The following is a 22792-nucleotide window of genomic DNA, read 5'->3' on the forward strand; positions in this document are numbered from 1 at the left end:
TTCTAGAAGCTCCCCTTTTTGTGCTAAATGTACAAACCCTTTTGACTAACCAGTGTTTCTCGGCCTGTTTAAGAGTATCGTTCCCCACATCCGAGGAGCATCTTCAAATACCTCTTTTCCTTAATCACCCCTCCTCACATAAAATTTTCATATCACAGATATGCTGCATATGTTTATGTGTTGTGTATATATCTGTGCTTTGTGAATGAAAAGAGTAACATGTTTTGCTTACCCCCAACCCCCACACTAATTTTCACTCCCTTGGGGGGAGATAGCGCCCCCTGTTGAGAATATAGAGTCAACCACACTGCTCTGCTGTTGCTGAGGGTGAACTCTTTCTCAGAAGGTCTCTACCACTGAACCACAGCAGCAGAAAACAAATCAGTAAAGTGCAAGAAAAAACAAAGTAGGCTTTGGGCTATCAGAGCTCTGCCTACAGCTGTGCTGTGTACTTTGCACAAATGGTGTGGCTTGAACATCACCTCCAAAATGACTTAATTTGAAAGTCAAAATAAAGAGGCACTTAAGCTAAATCTAAAGCATATGCATGAAAAATTGGATTTGGGGCCTTATGCTACTCATTAAATAGAAAAACTCATTCCAGAAAGATGTTAATTTTTGGCCTGTTGAGTTTGAATTGAGAAGGCTGTCCATAAAATGACAACATCGAAGAGGATTCTCCCCTGCAAAGTGAAACAATTATATTGTAGAAGATGGAGTGGTTTTCAAGAACCTGCACTGAAATGTCATTTTAAAACAAAGTATGTCTTATGCTTCAGTTGGTGGTTTCTCAAAAGTCATTAACACGGATGACCAGATTTGTCTTACCGGCCACTTCCCAACTCTTTGAGGTCTAGCAATATTGAGCTTCACCCTGATCTCAGCAGAGCATACAAATTGGTAAGTGTTGTTCCTCCCCCCCGGCATGCAGAATACAGACTGTACATAGTGGTTAAAAGACAGGCTTGTACGTTGCATCTTGTTAATCACAGCTTCAACAATGACAGCACAGGCGACGTGCAGTCTGCATGCAAGCAGACGTGTTCAGCTTCAAGAACGTGGTTTTTTTTGCATAGTGTGACACTTGTGTTATTCTTTACTCCTTCACTCCAAAATAAAGAAGCTAGAAGGGAAAAGTAAGTGTGCTACCTCGGGGAATGGCATCAGGAATCTAGTGACTGAGGGCTCCCCCACGTGCAAATCACCAAAGGTGACCGCTCATCTACATCTAGAAGGATTTGATATCAGGCTGCAAGGACATGTATGTTCACTTTCAGCGATAGTGGACAACGCACACCTGAGTGGAGGTGTATAGAAAAAGTCTAAGGGAGTAGGAAGTGGAGGTCCTAAGAATCCTACTGGCTGGAGAAGCAGCAGAGATGATGTATCCAGAAAAAGGTGAGACTGTGGAGCCCACCAGCCTACCACTGCCAGACTTGCTTTCCTTTTGATCTGACTGAATAGAACTCTATATTTTTTTCCTTGAAACACCAGTGAGAGCGTATCTCAGGGAAATCTTTGAGAATAAGGTGGATGAGGATCCATGAAAGACACCTCTCTACTTACACAAACCAAATGATAAAGGAAGTGTAGGGATAAAATGTGTAGCATAGATTAAATTGTAATTGCTTATATTTGCTGTTAGAGGCAAACCTAAGGAGATTTCTATGTTCTCTTTCCCCAGCAAACAAATCAAATTTATACGATAATAAGAGAGTCCTACCCAAAGGAGTAGGTGCTAAAGGTTCTCAAGTTACCCAAACTGACATCCATAAGATTTAGTTTAATGAATGGCTTCTATTCTGGGCAGTGGTAGTAATAATAATCATAACAAGAAGAACAATGGCTTCTGTTTTCAGATGCCTCTGATGTGACACATTTCCCCATATCTATCTTATTTAATCTTGAGAACACTCCTGCATGAAAAAATACTATTATCCTAATTTGGTGGATTTGGAGATGAAGGTTCAGAAAAACTCAATGACTTTCCTGGGAAGTTGTAGCTCGGAATTTTAGAATCCTGGGATGTTTTCCTGAAATGGATGTGCATTGGAATCCTTAGTTTCAGCCATGGTGGAATAGAACAGTGAAGGGCCTAGGAAAGTGTTCATGTCTCTGGCATTATGTAAAACATCATATATATATATGTATGTATGTATGTATGTGTATATATATATATATACACATACATACATACATATATATACATATATGTGTATATATACACACACATATATATACATATATACATATATATGTGTATATATATATACACACATATATATATACGTATATATGTATACGTATATACATATGTATATACGTATGTGTGTATATATACACACATATATATGTATGTATATGTATATATACATACGTATATGTATATGTATATGTGTGTATATATATACATAAAATAAACAAATAAACACTGAGATGGAGAGTGGTAGAATTCCCGTGCTATCCACTGAAGACTGCCTGCCTGGGTCCCTTAATGTCATCTCTTTAACAGGACTTTGAGCCTGGGCTCTCGTTTTTGACCAGAAGCCAACGTGAAGAAGGCTCGGTTTGGGGGCCGCTGGGTACCTGTTGGTGTGCGAGTTGTTGTGCATGAACCAGCTCCGGTTATTGTCCACATACATTGCCCAAGCTTTGTCGTCCTTTCCTAACATCACATCCTTCATCACGTCGATGCGAGCCACGCCGAAGGCAGGGTCAGGGTGGTTGTCATAGCGGTCTACAGTTAGCTCCCAGTAGTGGACGCCCTTGGAGAAGCCGGTCTTCCCCAGCACCACCCGGTCATCGTAGCTGCTGCAGGTCACAGTCAGGTTGTCATTGGAGAAGATGATGTCAGAGTGTGCCGAGCCGGGGTCAAAAGCAAACCAGGCCACTGGGAACAAGAGAAGGGAGTGCGGTTACTAAGGCAGACCCAGCGAGCTCTACGCCGCAACACGCTCCTGCGCGGGTGAGGAGTGTCGTGTCCCGTTTTCATGCTGCCATGCAGGAAGGAGGCTTCCGGGGCCAGAGGGGGCCCTGAGTGAGCAGACCGGGGGCACGTCCTGGGAGGTGGCACTGTCTGCACCCAGAAGCAGACGGAGGACACAAGACCGATTCAGCAGGGGTTACCTGACTCAGACTGCACTCCCAACCAGGTGATCCGGGAGTGAGGTGGCATCGATTTTGGAAGGTGCAAATCCCTTCACCCGGTGACTGGGACAACAGTACACCAGAGACATAAAGGGAGAGGGTGCGCTAAGATGCCTGTGTAACCCTGAGGCGGGGAGGCTAGGATCTACAGTCCTAGATGGAGGAGGGATAAAACACACTGAGTGAAACCAGCAAATATCCCTTCGGCAGAAGTGCTGAAGTCTAGTCATTTTGAAAACTTCCTTAAGCGGTATTGGAAGCTTAAAGGCTGCGAAGCTGTCGGCAACATGAGCTGATGTTCATGAGTGACTGTGACTCGGACTTAAGACAGGTTGCTTTCTTTGTACCTTAAAAATAACAGTTTGCATGTTACTCCTGACCCTAAAGTGTAAACTATTTTGCTGGAGCAGCAGGTATTTTGGACATCGGGTGAACACAGAATGACATCTTTGAACACATCATTATGACTCGAGTTCTAAATGCCGCCTACCAATAACACACTCTGGAGAGATGTCATTGCTGATTTACTGAACCTGTGAGCCACCTCACATGCACTTTGGTCTTTGCTATTTGTAACAGAATAAGGTTATTCCATACCTGCCAACAGCTTTTTAATGTCAACTGTTGTCATTCCAAGTGAAAGGCATGGGAGAGAGAAATAGGAAGCAAAATTGACATTGATAAGAAAACAGGTCTCTTTTGATAGGCTAATACCAAAAAAGGACTCAATTTAGGACACTGCAAACATTACAACAGTTGGTCTGACTGGTACCTTTACCCACGTGAGCGCTCATAAAGAGTGCATTGGTGTTTAAGAAAAATGGGGGGAAATGTAACCTTCTTCTAGGTATAAAATTTAAAAATACATTTTTCCAAGTATTTGAGAAACTTATAATAGGATTTTAATGACAATTAGACAATTTTATTGACATAAAATAAGCTGCCGCCATTTATTTGCTGAAGGAGATTGAGCATGCCAACCACAAAAGTAAAAGATGACAATCACAGTAGGTGTACTTGCCTAATTGAGAGTAAGGTGCAGATTGTGTCTCAAAATTGCATCCTATAAAGAGATACTACACATCAAAGCTATGAAACAGCAACCAGGTTGATAAAAATTATTTGTATACAACGAAAAAGCACCAGCTGAAAAGAGTCACCAGAGGCCTGATTCATGAAAAACCAAAGCCCTTTTTATATTTGTTTTGTTTAGTTTTCTGGATAAAAACTGTTTCTCTTGCTCTTTCAAAACGAAAAGTACATCTTTCTTTTTTCCATTTAACAAATCCTCCTCCAACTGATGCTAAACTATACAGCTTAAATGTTTATCATCTCCCCACGCTCAACCTTTTCCACTAAAATTTCCATATTAAGAAGGCTTACTGTTTAAAATGAGAAAACTGTGGGGTGGGATGGAAGCTAAACAGAATAAAATACAAAATAAAAATGAGAAAAATTCACCCAATTGAAATGGAGAAACCAACAGATCTTGATAAAACTCTGTTCTATATTACTTGTCCATGCACTTCTAACTCTGGTGATACAGGAAGGCCTTTGTCGTGACTTGGGCCCAAGTTAAATGACACATATATGTATAAATGAACATGGAATGTAACGTGTATGTAAATAAAAGCATCTGATAATTGTTAATAATGACATGAATTAAATGTAGTAAAACAAATTACTTCATCCCCTTCTCAGATCATTTTGTTATATCAGTTCTTCTTACCAAAGGGAGGGGAGGGGGCCCTGGTGGAGGTAAGATGGTCTCAGAGACATATTAGAATCACCTGTGGAACTTTTTCACCCCCTCCAAATCTTAGAAGATTTGGATACCCCCTAGCTACTCCATGAGAAACTGGGTTGGGGGGAGGAAGCAGTCTAGTCTTAAAATGTTCAAAGGTATATAAACTATAGTTTCAAGTCATGTTGGGGACTGAGCTGGAAAATGCATTTTTGAGGAGCACTAGGGTATCCCCTAGAAAGGATCACTTAATTTTTTTAAGTCAGTAAGACCCTTATAAAGTAATTTCTAAAACAATCAAATGATAATACACTGAATTCAAATAATTTTAGAATTAAGATAGCAACTTACCATAAAAAAAGGACTAATGATTAAGTTAAAACACAAAATTGAAAGGTTATGACCTTACTTTTGGTTACTTTATTTTACTGTGGGATGAGTTCACAGACAAAAGAATCATCTTCACCCGACTCATGGATGATTTTTATGTTTAATTTCCACCAATTATCACTTAATTCCTATTCATGGGTTAGAGCATAGTGAGTACTGACCACAGGGGTTTGATTAAAGCTGAATCGCCTATCCCACTTTGGAAATAAATCTGTAGAATCTAAATAGGGCTTTTGAAAATTTTAAATGAATCATGCCTTGTGCAAGTCTTTTTCAAAACAAGTTCTCTGAAATCTTTTTACACTATTTAAAACATACCACCATACATTTAAGATTCAACGATACAATGAGCACAATGCTGTGAAATACAGCCATCACATCTCCCCAAATCCACATTTCATTTTATTCTCGAGACAGTACGTGTTACAAAGACTACAACAATATTTCAGTACATTGGACACAGGTGAAAAGAGTTCCATAACAAAGCATGTCTTGAAAGCCAGTAGTGCACAGAAAAACAATAAGAAACATAAAAGCACAAAGAAAAAGGTCGTTTTAAAGGGAGCTTGAAGTCCCTGCATCCTTTTTGCACTGTCATGCTGTGGCCTTCTTCATTCCGGGATGTGGGATGAGCAAAAAGAAGAAAATAAAAAACAAAAGAAACCTTTGGAAATGTGAAATGTGCACCACGTGTATCCACGATTACAATATAGTCCTGAAGAGATCAAATAGGTCTGCATCTTAGATGTTTTCGAGTTCTATCTGCTAGACAGAGTTGATTGCACAGTAACGCATGTCTAGCTTCCCTGAAATCAGCCTGAAGCCCTGTCACAACCTGCTTGGCTGTAGGAAACTTGGGGGAAGCCAGCCTTTTCCATGACTTGGATCTTTGGGACTTAGGCCAGTTAAGGGTTTCTAATTTGGCTAGTGATCATCCCTCCCCTTCGCTAGGGAAAAAAAATCAGCCACGAGCCAGACCGTCCTACCAGTGAGCATGGGCTTTTGCAGAAAATACTTTCACTTTCTGCTCTCTGGTTTGTCCGCTTTGTAGGATGCATTCTGTTGTTGGTGTGTTTTTACTTTATTTTTCCAATAAAGATCTCTTGAGTCTATGTTTAATCAGACCACTATGAGCTGGATGCACTGATCCAGTCTCCCAGACACAGCTGGTTTCCTGGATACAGCAGGGTTGCAAATCTCCAAACGAAGGCCACAGCCTCCACTCAGCCAGCCTATGCCGTGTGATGCCACTGCATGTGATGACGGAGCGGGTTATCCGTGGCGGTACCAGCTTGTGCAAAAAGAACCATTTCGCTCGTCACTGTCCAATGCCATTGTACATTGACCACAGCTCGATGGTTGGGCCTTACACCACACAAACAAGAACACCACAAAGCTCCAGCATCCAAATGCTCCTCAGACCGGAAGCAGGCCACAGACATAGAGACTAGCTCATTGCCCTCTCCATGCACATGAATGGCAAGAACAAAACAGGTATTCGGAAGATGCCATCAAGGCACAGAGAGATCAAGGGGAAAGGTCAGACGAGCTCAGCTCACCCGGTGCATTGAGAGACTGCAAAGAGGAATGCAAGCTCAGCTGGTGGGGTGAGGGTCGGAAATCAAAGTAGGATCTCCCGGGAAAGCTGGGTTGTAGATTAAGGGTGGAGGAGAAAGGACTCATTCTACGGAGCGGCAATCTTTCCGAAGGCACTGGAAAAGGGAGTGTCTGTTCTTCTGAATCTGTGTCTAAATGTAAGATCAACGCAAACTAGAGATCAGAAATCTGGTACCTGCCCGTGCACGGTTCCCCAAGACCTGCCTTACCAGTGCATGTGCACAAAGCCTCATCCATCCCGCAGGTGCCACGAGGCATTTACAAAACCAACGTGGCTTGGGGCTAGGAGGGCACTCTCAGCAGCCAGGACTCAAGAGCACGGGACACCTCAAATATCACAGACAATTGCTTTCACTTCTCCCAATTCTCAGTGGTAGAGACAGTATCTTGGAAGGTTCCCTTTTAATTCAATATTTTAGAGTTGAATTTAGAAACTTTAGAGGTAGATTTTACCCATTGGTGACCAAGAGTAACACTTTACCCCTTTTGGCTACCTTGGAAGGAAGTTACTACCTGTATAACAATGGCCTCTTAAAGGGTTTTTGTTTAGGAAATGATGATTTTTTTTACCCACTCTTTGCTTTTCCATATTTTTCCCTTTTCTTTCTTATGTATATATTTCCATTTCTGAATGGACAAGATGATTTTTCTTGTGTACTAGCACACAAGACCTGCTCTTGAATAGGATAGGAAGATAGGGCTGAGCAAGTAATCAGGGAAGGAGCCTTACCTTTGTTTCCGAATTAAGATCAGACCCCAGCAATGCCACTTGGACATCTCTGGTTGTCTAATAATAAACAAACTGGGGCAGTGGTAAGGTGCGTTGGTGGCAAAAATGTCTTTATTTTCAGATACTTGGGTATGGCATGAAGGTCACTATTATATTAAATAAAGACTTATCGATTATCCGACCTGGTTTTAGAAGCGCTTATTAGATAGTTTCTCTAAATTGCTAAAATCACTCCTTTCTCTTTTGTCAAACAAGAGCTGGTTCTATGCAGCAGGGTGGTCTGGTCAGAGACAGATATTTTATCAATTGGGGCCTTCTTAGAACACAGTTTGACAATAATAATTTAAGAAATAGACATGGTACAATGGTAATATTCTATGTCCAAAAACACCAAGCAACCATCTTTTCATTGAAAAAATAATTTTGTTTTTGTGGCCAGAGGATGTTCCTAGGGATACTTTTCTGGTTTGAGTATGTCAGCATGCTTCTCGTGTTGAACATACCCTTAGCCTATCAAAATACTATTGTGGACATGTTCAAGCCAAAAGAACTCAAGTGTGTGCGTGTGTGTGTGTGTATGTGTGTGCGCACACGCGCATGCACGTATAACACGATCCTATTTGCAAAGCTCAGAATAAGGGGATTGGCTAGTTTCAGTTGAAACTGCCAAGAGTCAGTCCCATTTTAGTTTCTGAATTTACAATATTAAAATTAGCTTTTTGGGCTTTACTCTTATCCTTGGGGAATTTTCTTTTTAAGAAGTATAAAAAGATCCCAGAGAAAAGGAATTGCTATCTATGGAGTTAAGGTGTTATGTTCCCAATCACAATATATTAAAATTCCTTCAACCTAAACTTCATATAATTTCGGTGATCTGACGTACATGGTCATTTCTTGGCTCAAAAATGTTAAATAAGAAATGATTCTGATTCTATAATTGTCTCAAGGGGGAACTAGTCTTTTAGTTTAATGGAAAAATTTTGAAATACAGCACCACAAACTGACATGGGCTTCGTTTAGGAAGAGAAGGCCATATTTATGTCAGTAAAAGATTTTTCATTAACAAGAATTTGCTTGGAAATATGTTTTTCACCAGGTGGTAGCAATCAATTCATCATATTGAAAATACTTGTTGCTTTAAAAATTAAGGGAAAGGATATACATAGTAAAATGAATTCCAGAGTATATTGAACCTCCAGGTCATCATCTGAAAACCAAGGAAGAGATGTATACTGAATCCAGATCGCAGGGACCATACCCAAGCCATCATGAATCGTACTCACCTTTCCTATTCTCAGTACTGAGTTGGTGATGGCACCATTCTGTGGGGTGGGGGCTGTGAGTAGCTGTGGTCATTCATACAATCAACAACTTGACACTGAAATAGTTATTGCTTTTCTATCCTTTTATGTGGGTCCATTATATTGATGACCCAATTTTCCTTGACTTCTCTCACTCTTGAACTATGCCCTCTCTTCAGGCAAGCTTATTTAATATCCAACCATTCCATCTCTGTCTTTTTTCCCCCACCAATGGCCTCCCATACTCTTCAGCTGGGCTCATGTTCTCTAAGGAGAGTCTAAAAAAATTTCTTACCTCGTTGTGAAAACTTTCCAAATGAATTACAAGAGAGAGAGTGTTTTCCACCTGATCCCAGCAGGCCTAAACAACAGTGCCCCTTTATGCCCTTCCCCATGGGCACATAGTACAAATGTTTGGTCAGTTGCCTCTAGGTCATTTTTGTTACCTGATGTTATCTTAGATTACAGGAGTCTTAGAGGAAGACGCTTCTTTCGGTAACGTCTAAGGAGCAATCATCATGCTTCCCCTTGAGATATCATGGGTGGAAGAACTCATTGCCTCTGGGCAGCCCCTCTCCAGTTTATAGTTACTGCTTATATTGCTCTGGATATTCCTCTTTCGTATCTTTACTCATCAATTGTAGCATTACTATCTGGGGCCAAGATAGTTTTAGTTCTTCAAGTATTTGAGGGCAGTCAGCAAACCCCTTTAAATCTTCCCTTTTCTGGGCTAAATAGAATCTATTTCCAACCCTTGTTCTATGGTATGGATTTCAAATCTTTACTTTCATTGTCTTGCCCCTCTGGATATATTCAAAAACATGAACCAAAGATAATATGACAATATTGGGAACAGTATTGCCACTCCCCGGTTTAGCCAAATCACACAACTCACAATGAATATACACACAGCTATGCAGGAAGGATGTACATCCTCCTCCCTCACCTCCTCTTGAAAGCACAACTATTGAGATCTGGAGAAAGTTTCTTAGTCATCAGTATTCTATTAGCCAAGACAAATAGGAACAAAGTTAATCTTTTTTTCCCCCAAAATACATGATATGGAAGCCATGTTTCAGATCATAGCTAATATGCAGGATCATTATTATTATTTTTTATTAAAAATGTTTAATGTTTATTTATTTTTGAGAGAGAGAGAGAGAGAGAGGCAGAGAGAGAGAGGGAGAGACAGAGAGAGAAGCAGAGAGAGAGAGGGAGACACAGAATCCGAAGTGGCTCCAGGCTCTGAGCTGTCAGCACAGAGCCTGATGTGGGGCTTGAACCCACGAACTGTGAGATCCTGACCTGAGCCAAAGGCAAACGCTTAACTGACTGAGCCACCCAGGCACTCCACAGGATCATTACTATTAATTTTTAATGTATATATCACTAGAGAAAGACACGTAGTGCCTTAAAAGATTTTTAATTTCTTGTCATGTTTCATTCCATGCAGTAATCTGTCTGCTGAAGAGTTTTGCTGAGTAAAAGCAGTTTATCAGGAAAGACCAATGGAAAGAGCAGTAGAATGTCAGCTGAATACTGTTATGGTGACTCTAGGCACAGCTGAATCTCTGGGGTGGAGACAGTGGTCATAATGGGAATGCATCAAGACACAATTTCCATCAATTCTATCAAAGACCACCATTTTCCTCTTGCCCTTGCCTAGACTGTTTTCCCTTCCCAACCAGCATTAGCTGGATTCAGGAGTTGAGGCCTCTGTTTTAAAGAAGCAGTTAAGAATTATCAAAGCAAAGATCAACTGGGGATCACACTTATTATTTAATGACTCTTGGGTTCAAGGTGAAAAAAGAATGTGTAGGTACTGTACTCCTGTTTGGCTTAGTGTTTATACTTTTTGTTGCTGTTGTTCATTAGTTAACATTTACCGAACACCTACCGTGTGGCAGACATTGTATTAAAACTGAGCAGCTATGAAACATGAAGTTGGCAGGAGAACTGACCACAGGAAAAATAATAATTTAGAGAAAATCTTCTAGAGGTAGAATTTCTTGACTGATTCCAACATGTACAGAGTACGAAAGATTTCTGTAGTGTGGTAGAATATTTTAGAAATATTTCTCATCAGTCTTTGACGTATTATTTTTGGAATTCAAAGAGGAAAAGCAAACTGACAGGTCTTCCTTATGACAGTGTATGCTAATCCAGATTTCTTTGTGACTGGTAGAATTCTTGGTCATCTTTTTGTCTGGTAGCAAACAGCTTCATAACTTGGACAGCCCTTGGGTGCTGGGCTGACAAGACAGTTATATTTCAAAGCACAGAAAGGCAGGATATGTCAGTAAGAACTGCACAAATGGCATTAAACATGAGTTTCAGTTCAATTATAAACCATCTGTAAAATAATTGCCTTCTTTAGGAGACAAAGAAATGAATGAAGGAGGCTGAGATTCCTCAAATGATCTAATAAGCATCCAAAGTCACAATTAGGTCCAACTGGCACATAACTTACAATGAAAGGTGGTATTTAAGCTCTCTTAAGTGTGGCATTAATTGCAACTGGGAAGTGAGAAGCAAATATGTTTTGAAAAATTCCTTCTAAGAGAAGAAATGAAATAGTCTCTTACCACTCCTGGGACAATTGCGTACTTTGTCATCAAATCTCCACTCCAATTTAGAATTATATCATGGAGCTATTTATAAGTAACTAACACCAGAAGAACCAAAAATTCCTATATTTCAAATAGATACAAAAGATCCCAAAGGACTAAACTGCTCTCCAGAGTGTCAACTGCAAAGCATATTCCCCAAAACCAAAGACAGGGTCTGGATCCAATTCAGTTCTATGGAAAAATTCAGGGAATTCCCTGGGATATCATGCATGTTGTCAACATTGAGAGGAACAAGGTATCTCTCTTTTCTGGGTTCTGAAACCTATCATGCTTCTCACTTTGGATTTTGTAATATCGACCCGAATTTGTTCAAGTATGATTTACCTACCTTGAGGATTTTGTCCTGGAAATGCACATTCTTCTAACTAAATAATGTTTTGGGAGCTCTGATGCTCTGAGTGAGGAGAAATAAAGCAGAGGCATAGTAAAAAAATGTCTCCAGTGGACAATATACTTCTCCCTATATGACCCTTTATCAACTATTTTCTATTATTGTTGAATTCTCAGTATCATAGGCAGATCTTTAAGACCTATTAAGACCCTTGGAGGAGGGGGGAGGTGTCTATGTCTCTTCATAGCATTTTCTGAAACAGTTAACAGATTTCACAAGTACTTTTGAAGACAGAAACCATATAAGAAAACCAGGGGTACAGATTGTAAAGAACTTATAGGTTATCTGCTCTAAGTCTCTAGTTTTGGAGACAAAAACAAAAACAAAACCACCCCCCTAAACCAAGAAGCCTCCCCACCCCCCCTTCCCAAATACAACAACCACAAAGCAAAAACCCCTAAAGTCCAGAGAAGTTAAGGGACACATCCCAAGTCACACTGCCAGTTGTGGTAGGACATGATAGGGACCTAGGCAGGATCAATTCTTGGGGAATAATACCTTGGGAGTGACAAGGCCATTGTTTCTCTTTTGTGCCTTGGAAATGCACAAAAAGGTAAAGTCTATTCCACAGGCCATGGGCACATGCCAGTGGTCTCAGAGGTGGCCAAGCTTTGTGCAGATGAACCTAATATATCATTCTCCAAATCCTGCACCATACTGCGTGAGGGTGAATCTTTCTTCTCTAAATGGAGCAGTTTTGGGGACTGGGGTGGTTAGGGATTGAAAGGCAAACACATCATCCTCCCCTTTGGGATTTTGGTCATGGGGAGTGGGTGAGCAGAGAGTTTCCTGTTGTTGTTCTTCTGAGATCAGATGAGGGTCCTTTTCCCTCACAAGGTTACAGCTTCTCTGGGGTGGAGGGGGGCCGGTGGTTCAAGACATCAGGATTTAAGAGTGCAGTACTTACATTGGTCCAAAGTCACTATAAAATATCTGCAAAGAGATTCTGGACAGATGCATCTGGGGCTACTCTGGGGTCATATTCTATTTCTACCACTGAATATTCTTTGGATTATTTCCTTTAATGTGCAGGAGAAGGAGCTATCACATTGGAAGGGGGAGTATGATGGTAACAATCCAATGCGGGGGCAGGGGGATAGACATTTTAATGTTATGAATAACATCTTCTATGCCCTCTTTTAGAAAGCATTTTCTAAGATGTAATTTTAAGAATCTTCACCCTTTTATTATCATTACACAAGACAATCCTGAAAAGTGTTGAGGAAATGGCTCCTGTGGACATTCAGCCAAGAAAATGCCTCTAAAGACCGATTCTCTATCACTATTTACCTTCTCTCTAGTTTTCTCACAATTGAAATCTGGAGGGCTGAGAGCTTTTGTCAAGAAATGGCTTTGTGGTTTCAACCACACAAGAGCTCCAAGACCCAGACCTCATTTGGTAGGATCTTTCAAGGACCTTGAAAAGGTGACTCTGACATTCCTTTTTTTCCCCCAAGCAGCGACCTGTCACTGCCAGCCAAGAGCATACTCTAGTACCAACAGAGGAGAAGGGCCTCTCTAGGGAAGCACTCACTCTGGGGAGGAAAGAGGGGGGAGCTAGTGGAAATGCAGAGACAGAAGAAAAGGACAGGACTTGAGTAGGAGCTTGGATATGACGTTGGAAAGGACAGCCTCTTCACACCTCCTTCTTAAAGGACGAATGTTATTTTTTTCACCAAAATTCTAACATGACTGTTTGAAAGTGTTAAAGTCCATTTCTGGCTGGGGTTTCTGGATGAATACATGAGACAGCTACGCAATGCTGTTGCATTTTGACAAGATGTTTCACACCCTTAGCAAACAGATTTAGGATAGGGTTCCCTCTTTCCTCCCTTTTGGTTGAGCACAAATAGCACTGTTCTAATGTCAGCACCAGAGTGCACTACACTGGGCATTGCTGGCCAAAGGCCCGGGTTTGACATATTCACTTAACCTCTGGAAGGCTCAGTTTTCCCAAATGCAGTGTGAGATAATAATGCTAATACTTTCTCCTAGAGTGTAGTAGGATTCCAGTCCTTGGAATCTGTGAATACATTACCTTACTGTCAAAAAGCACTTCACAGATATCATTATGTTAGGGATTTTGAGATGGAGAGATTATCCAGATGGGCCCAAGATAATCACAGGGCTCCTTATAAAAGGGAAACAGGAGGTTCAGAGTCAGGAAGAGATTCAAAGATGCTACACTGCTAGCTTTGCAGATGGGGGAAGGGGCCAGGAGCCAAGGAATACAGGTGGTTTCTAGAAGCTGGAAGAGGAGAGAGAACAGATTGTCCTCTAGAACTACCTGAAGGAATGCATCTCTGCTGTGAAATCCACTTAGGATTCTGACCTCCAGAACTGTAAGGTCATAAATGTGTGCTGTTTTAAGCTACTAAGAGTGTAGTAATTTGTTAGAGCAGCAACAGGGAATTAATACACAGGGTAAATCTGGAATATTGCAGCAACAGAACAGGAGAAGGGTTTAGACATTACATTAGCAGTGGGTACGAAGGTGTAGTCTGGAATCTAAATAGCTGTCTTAGAGTGAACAGAAAAAAATTCCTAGTTTTTCCTCAGAAGCTTAGAATGAAACATAGAATGGATAGTTTTTATACAATTCCTCCACTGGATTTCAGTCTCCTAAAAATACTTGCTGGCTGTCATGTTGCTGTCATTTTTCATGGACTCTTTTACTGGACAATGTAGAAATGAGGCAGTTTATTCCAATAGTTTTCTCAGTGTATTTTGTACTGTGATCCCATAAAGCCTTCTGAGAGACACCTAATGTTCATTATGAAGGGTTCCAGATAATGTACTTTTAAATGTTAGATGGAAATATTTTTAAAATTCATGTATGCTTTCTTTCTTAATCAGAACCCAAGCCACAGAATGCTCTCTTTTGACTCCCCCCTCCTCCGGGTCTGTTCTCAGTTTTCTGTTACCTTCCCTGATCACCAACCCTTCTTGTCTCTTCTAATGTGAAGATCCTAGTCTGCTGTGGTCTTCCCAGCTGGGTCAAGGAGCTCTCGGACTTGTGTGTAAAGTAAGACTAAGCAAGAACTGAGGGAGACCAGGGGCCCTGCTGTAAAGACACAGGAGTGTCTACACCTGAACTTTGTTGCCCGCCCCCCCCCACCTTTTTTTTTTTTTTTTTTTTTTTTTTTTTTTTGCCAGTAAGAGGTCATTGTCACTTCTTGATTGTAAGATGACCATCTAGATTTCAGGGTGGATATCTTAGTTCTAGAAAGGTGAGATACCATAGTTTTCAGGCACTCTTGAGTCAGGTGCCATGGAGTTCAGGAGGGAGGAGGGGTGGAGCCTATAAACTCCAGGGCAGGGGCCATGTCTCATGCATCTTTGTGACCCTGGGCCCAGCACAGTGCCTGACAAAATTGAGGTGCTCAATTAATGCTTTTGAATGAGTGAGGTTTCTTTATCATAGCCAGCTCAAGGCAGACTTTGAAGTTTTTGCCTTGCATACAGTTATTCCCTGTGTTTGGATTTCTGTCTCTCTACTCTCTGGGAAGTCTTCTCTCCTTTTTAGATTATATTCATTTTCCCTGCAATATGTTGTAACATATTTCATGTAGCTCTTAGATGTAAAACAATTGAGATATTATTTCCATGAAAATATAAATTTCAAAAGCCCTGTTTGAGAAACACTTACTTTTAGGGGGCTGCTTGTTAGTTGAAATTAAACTCCAAATAGAAGTAAGGTGATTTTAAAAAACGGAATGGCTCATACATTTCTGGTGTAAAATCTATCTGGAAAGCAATTTAGAAACACAGATGAAGGGCCTTAAAAATGTTCCTACTCCTTGGTCCAATAATTCTAATTCTAAGAATTTGTCTAAGGAAGATAATCTTTTTACACAAAGATTTGTGTTGGAGAGTATATACTGAATAAAGAGTGCCACCCTTCACGTTCTAATTTCCCTGAAGGACTCCCACCTATGCTCAGACTGTGTGAAGCAATTCGCTCGCAATTCTCTCCTCTGAGAGGTGGGTCAGAGAGAGACCCTCTCATTTCAGCCAGTTAATAGTTATTTGAGCCCCAGGAATGTTACCTTCGGTCTATTTCATTTTCTCTCCAGATTAAAGAAAAAGAAAAAGGTAAGTCTGTTTAGTTAGGTAAAGGGAAAATAGGGAAACATCAATAGGAGGTTTTCCTATTCTGTTCTCAGCCTTGCCTAGAAAATTTTTTTTGTTTCAGGAGGAGTCTCCCACACAGAATAAGCCCCAGAACTCTAGTAGGAACAAGGCCCTATTACATAATGGATACTCTTTTGCAGATGGTTTCAAAGACTGTGACACAGCCATGGTGTCTATTAAATGGGTTACTTTAAAAATATATACAACTGGGGTTGTGGGACTTATTTTAAAATTTCATAAAGATTCTTAATTGCTTACAGTTGTATTTCTTCTTCAGTTGGAGGGTAATTTGGTTTAGATCTGCAACTGGCTTTATTTGCATGGCTGTTTTAGGTATCTTTCCAAGAACTCTGCTTTCAGGGAACTAACCACATTTGAATTCATCCAATAATGCATTTTCCTTTCCTTGTCTCTTTTAATAACACATTCTTTATCATTTCCATTGAATTACATTATTTTCATTGTTTTCCTGATGAATTCCCCGCCTCCCCCCACCCCCCCACCCCCGCAGCATACAAATTATGTCTTCCTACTAGTCCTTTTTCCTTCCTTCCCAGGGTTTATAATAACTTGTATGTACATAACTAGCCGTGTGTCTGTTTTTTTAAGGACCATCTCTCTTCCTAGACTGTAAGCTCATGAAAGCAGGGACGTCATCTACTCAACCCTCTAAACTCACAACGTAACAGACACTGAACATTTACCAAACACTGCCCAATAAATACACAGAATTGCTGTCAGAAAAAATGGTCAGCATTTCTAACAATGTGGACATGTGATCTCCCCTGAATAATGTTACCTGTAAGTCAGCAGATGGTTTTATGACAGTTCGAACAGTATAAGTGATAAGTGATTTAAACCTCGGACTAAATGCATGTAAATACAAGTCAGACTTGCTATCACATATGAAATAATACCCTTCTGTAATACAGATTTTTGTTTTGAAACTTGGAAAGGGGTTAGCTTTTGCTACGAAGACCGCACAAGATTTGTTACAATAGAAAGCCAAAACGAACCACCACATCACCCCCAATAGCAGCAAAGAAAAAAAATGTTTTCCAAAGCAAACCTTTCCAGGAGCTGTAGGAAGTAAGATTAATAGAGGATAATATAAGTTCAGTCAATGTACTGACCTCTGTCAATGGCATTTTTCTCACTGATTTCTAAAAAAAAAACAATATATATATATATATGTATGTGTATATATACACATATACATATATATGTATATGTATATGTATACACATACATATATATGTATATGTGTATACACACACACATATATATATATCTACATATGACTCTTTAATTCTCTAGGTTTTCTCTATCATTACAAGGTTGATCAAATCTTTTTTTTCTTTTTAATTGGCCATTCATGATATTTTTTTTCTTGCTTTCTAAACCTTGTCTCACCATTTGAATGGATTAGAATGAGGGAGAAACAAATAGAACAAACCAAAGTTATGGAGAAAGTATGTGTGTGAACTTTATTTCATCATGAGAAAATCACTTCTGGGCAGTAACAGAGAATACTGATATCTACAAGATGATAAGGTTTTCTTTGTATTTAGATACATACCTTATATTTGTACACAATATATAAAATTCATGGAGGAAATTAATTTCTACAGTACAGTTTCTTTGTTGGAAGAGGACTTGTTCCGTTAGTTTCTTTTAGAAAATGACCCCCAGTTCTGTGACGGGGATCGCAGTTCCAATCCTGGAATTTATTAGACACCATAATCTTATGAACATTAAGAGAAACTGAGAAACTACATCCTCCTGCAGGATGAAAAGAGAAACGTGAATGCTCAAGCTGCTATGCTAATAACTGATTTTAGCAGAAGAATATGATTTCCATGATGGATTATGAGTAGAAATAGGAGGTCTCATGACACATATTAGCAACATTGCTGCAAACTGGCTCCCTGCTCTGCTGGCATGCACTTCACTCTTCAATCAAACCGCCTTGTATGCCTGGTACGCACGTGGGAAACGAGGCCATCATCAGGAAGGGCCTTCTGCCCTGCATCGAGGCAACTCTTGAGGGCTTTAGCATTTAGCATGGTGCTTTGGGAAAAGAGGCAACTGCTCTCAAGCGGATAGGTCATCCCAGAGAGAAGTTGCTAACGTGATCATTCGGGAGGCTGTCGCGGCCACATCCCCATAACCCGACGGGAATAGGTCACGCGGCCATTTTCCCTTCAGGGAATCCTTCCCTTCGAATACCGTCCCTCACAGACTTACCCCTGCTCCCCAGGCACGGTTTGTATGGCTAGGGACCTGCCAACCTTGCTGTGGGATTTGAAGTTGTGCTTGTTTTTAACCATGTGAACCATTTTAAGGGTGGCTGGCACATGCCAAGGTCTGTGGGATGTGGGAAAAAAACACCACCACAGTTCTTTTAGCTAACATCTTGAATTTGAACAAAATCAACACAATTATAGTTCTGCAGACAGAGGTCACGGGGGAATGCCGGTGGGGGGTCACTTCTGTGATTAAAATGACACCCAGGGGGTCTGAAAATGCTTTGGCACCAACCACAAATACCTCTTCATAGGTTTAATTTCATGTGCTGTGATTGCTTTTAAAATGAAAATGTTAAAAGCCTCAGAGGTTATACCCGGTCATCAAATTCAAGCCCCTCTTCCGAGGGGAATGGCTTGTCTTTGATGGCCAAACTATTTACAGTACAGCCAAGAAGCGAGTGTTCGCTAGAGAGTGACCTTGTGTGGTGGACCTAAGGTGGCCTGACCAAGCCTAGAGGGACGGGCAAAGGTGAAAATGGCGAGGTAATGCGGAGTTGCTGGTCACTTCCTGTTTGGTGCCCACAGGAAGCCTCAGTCCAGGCGCCGCCGGCCTCGGCTTTGGGTGAGATGGAAGCGGTCCGTGCTGGGGAAGCCAGGAGTGGCCAACAGGCCCTCTCTGAACAGCTCTAGCACCCACACCCACTGGAAACATGTTCAGTCACACAAATCCACAGCTGGAAAGAACCTCGGTCCCACCCTCAGAAACAAGCAAGCACTACAAAGCAATTTAGAATCATCTGGACAAAACTGGCAAGTGATGTGTATCGTGGAGAATGGGAGCCTGCCCTAGAGCCTAGATACATTTGTGTCACACACCGGGGGGGACATTCAGGCCTTCATTTTTCAGCTTCTTCAACTGCAGCTTATTTAGAATGTTATCAAAGGAAGCCGACGCCCCAGGCCATTTGAACTGCTGCTGTGGACTCTTTGGTTTGATCACATCCACATACCATGGGCTCTCTAACGGCAGGAGAGGAACAGCGGCCTTGTGCCAGAATGCAGAGCAAGTCATGGAAACACTTGAGAATGTGGGCAGTGGTGGGGTTACCTCCGGGCTTGCCAGCCATTTTAGATGCCTCGAAGTTCTCGCTCTGAGGGATACTGCTGAAGGGCCTTACCCTCAGACGTTTGGAGGACCAGGGTCTTGCTGTACTGGCTGACTCCTGTTTTGTTGAAGGCCTTGATGCGAGCGTTGTATGTGCTGTTGAAGTGAAGACCGTCCACGGTGCACATCGTCTCCTTTCCAACATACACTTCCTGAGGGTCAACAAATAGCAGGCCACCGTTTAACACCATCTCCCGTGAGGGGCTGGGGAGGCACTGTCGCTCAGAGGTTAGGAGCAAGCATTTTAGTGTCAGCCTGATCTGGTTCAAATCCTGTGAGATCTGAAGCCATTTAATTGACCTTGTTGCGTCTCAGTGTCCTCATCTGTAAAACGGGGACAGTAATGCCCACTTTATGAGGTTGCTATCTGAGCATATATGGGGGTCATGTGTGCAAATTGACACAGTGCCTTACATTTAGCATGGGCCTCACACCTTAATGAATGCCACTTACTAGTGGCTAGGGCTTAAAAAATTAAAACCGGGTGCTTTAGTTAGCATTATGCATACTATTATTAACTTGGCGTTTATAAATATGTTATACCTCCCGAGCTCTTTACCCTTCCGTGAGATTTTTAAAAACTGGTTTGGAAACATGAGGGTGGTCTCTACTATGTTTATAACTCCACTGGTAATTTCAGAAACTGTCACAAAGACTACCCTCAAAGTCACAGGAATATCGGTTTTATTGTGGTACAGAGGGAAGGGGGAGGAAACAGGGGCTGGAGGAAGAATGACATTTCAAAGGCTTAAAATAAATCGTAGCATAATGCATCTTTAGCATAGGTTAGGCATGTGCCTCCCTCTTTAGCTGTATGCTTTGCAATATTATGCTGATGTAATGAGTAAAAATAATTTGTATTCCAAGCACAGCCTTAAAATGACGACTGTCTGGTGGGATACTAACACGATTGGGGTTGGGGATCCTGGCACGCTGAGAATTGCATACGGGTTGTCTAATTGACTCTTAACAAAAATGCATAAGGTACATGTTAATATTATCCTCATTTTCCAAATGAGGGGGTCCCGAGGGCTCAACGAGGTGAGAAATGGGCAGTCACACAGCTAAATGGTAGAGTCCAGATATGGGTGCACGCAGTCTGACCCCAGAGCTTACAGCACTGCATCTGCTTTCTCTGAAGAAGCGTAGGGCAGTTTATACTCAGAGACTCTATCATCCATCTTTAATGGTTCAAGTTGAACACAAGCCTCAGTTGAAGGGCAGGCAGGCCCTGCCAGGATGGTCTGGCTCTAGGAGAGATGGGGAAGCTTGGCCTGAGACCCCATGGTGGGCTCTCTGAGGTGGTCAGTGGCTTTGGTTGACAAGTAGCAGGTTCTCTGCTTACCCGAAACTGACCACCGTTGCCGTCATCCAGCTCCAGAATGTAGCCTTCCGCAGGCACCGTGGACAGAGGTGGCTGTTTCCAGGACAGTGTGGCGCTGTTGTTGTGAGTGCAACACTCCTCCAGCTGCAGGATGGGGGTTGCTGGGACTGGAGAGGAAGCTAAACAGAAATTAGTGTGACCCTGGTTTCTGTTGAGCTGCAAACATTTCAGTGTCTCAGAATGTTAACATCCCCCTGATCAACACGTGGCTCCACTAAGTAGCTGGCCCAGGGACGACCTGAACTGGATCCCTTCTGGAGTCTCCAGGAGTGGGGATGATTCCTGAGCTGCCGTGCTGCCTTCTCCCAAGCTCGTGGTGGGGCTTCCTACCTTAACTGGAGGGGAGACAACTGCTCTGTTCTCGCCCCCTTGAGGACTGAAGACATCATCCCCAAGGGAAACGTTTTACATGGGGGATGGGTTTCCAGTCCAGACCGCTAAAGTCTATTTAACTCATAACATGGCTGAAAATTTTATCATAAAATTTGTTCTGTGCCTTGACCCCCCAGTTTATAAACTTGGAACTGCCTTCTGAGCAGTAGCTCTGAAACCATCGTCCTTCTAAGGTTCTATCCTTTTTTTGTTTTGTTTTGTTTTTAAACCAGTGATTCTACTCAAGTCTTGTGTGCATTAAGTAGTTATAACAGTGGCTTTTGAAAATTTGGTGCCAAGTGACACAAAAACAGTGATTTTTGCCATTTCGAAACTTCTGAGGAACTTGACCTCATTCTTTCAAGGTAGCTATGCTAGCTCAAGTTCACTCTTTCCGCGGGCATAGAACCGCCAACTGTGAGCCTGGAGAGTAGTATGGGAGCAGAAGGGGCCTGGCAGGGGAGGGTCAAGGTGTCCTCGTGACTTTGTGAGAATCTGCCACAGTATTACGAGTCACAACATGCCCCTGTCCCCATTTTGAGCTGAGAGTCTTTTCTATTACTTAAAACTGCAGAGTGGTTGAGGGTTCAGACACAAAGACATGGAAATGTTAGGTAACACATAATCCCAGTTCTTAATATATAAACTCAGTATATGTATTTGGAAACAATGTTTTTATGAACTGCTTCAGATAGTTTTCAGCAACAAAACATTAATCTTTAAAGCACTTTAACAACAGGAGGGAACAGTTTGGACCACACCCAGGGACATTTAAGTGAACAAATGTTAATTGTAGAGCACCTGGTATGCTGTACCAAGATTGGACTCTGTGTCACGCATTGAGTTACATGCTCCCTGCCATCACCTCAACCAAAAAGATGGCTTATTTAATAGCAGTTTAAGAAGCAGGTTCTATGGTAGACAACCTAGAAAACACAGGCAGTGACCATAACACAAGAAATGGGAAGGTGAGGCAGGTCAATTATACCTAAGAAAAGACTGAGATACAATAAAACCATGCCTGAGTGACTAGGTCAAACATAATGAAATCAAAATTATGAGCAGATAATGGAGGTGGTGAGTTTAGGAAGGGAAATCACGTTTCAGGTTTCAATGGCATGGAGTTCGGTTGGTATTAGGAGAGACCAGTGGCTTCTGCAACCTCGGAGGTCCCAGAACATCTGGAAATGGAGGAGAGGAAATGAATTCATTGCCTTGTTCAAGAAATAGACTACAGGACTGGATGGGAAGGGGAGGAGAGAAAAGATGTAACTCTTCATGATCATCTACATATAAACAGGCATCACCTAACAGTTGTAATTGGAGGGCTAGCTTTAGGTTATCATGTAATAGGGAGCTACTTTGTCATTAAAAGGTTTTTGCTTATAAAAACAATAAATTTTAACATATTAACAGTGGAGTAGATTATAATAAGTTTGAGCAACCTGTTCTTCAAAGGGCTTCTAGAGACATGGAATGATTCTCCCCAGGGATATTTGCTGTTAGTTATCCTCATTAATCAGCGCCTACCATAAAAT

The 22792-nt window shown here is 41.5% G+C and overlaps 1 protein-coding gene across 3 annotated transcripts in view; it reads right to left on the reverse strand.

Annotated features, from left to right (window-relative positions):
* The window catches only part of TRIM9 (tripartite motif containing 9), a 112692-nt gene that overhangs the window by 4232 nt on the left and 85668 nt on the right, over positions 1–22792 (reverse strand). Inside the window, exons 6-8 of one of the 3 annotated variants that reach the window (XM_047862870.1) lie at positions 20844–20989; positions 19512–19650; positions 2587–2890 (exon numbers count right to left, since the gene is read on the reverse strand). In XM_047862870.1, the coding sequence (XP_047718826.1) occupies positions 2587–2890; positions 19512–19650; positions 20844–20989 (589 nt within the window). Of the gene's footprint in view, positions 1–2586; positions 2891–19511; positions 19651–20843; positions 21002–22792 lie in introns of all 3 variants that reach the window. The other 2 variants (XM_047862871.1, XM_047862869.1) reach the window with 2 other exon arrangements.

This window comes from Prionailurus viverrinus, chromosome B3 (assembly GCF_022837055.1).
Source record: "Prionailurus viverrinus isolate Anna chromosome B3, UM_Priviv_1.0, whole genome shotgun sequence".
Taxonomy (NCBI): Eukaryota; Metazoa; Chordata; class Mammalia; order Carnivora; family Felidae; genus Prionailurus; species Prionailurus viverrinus.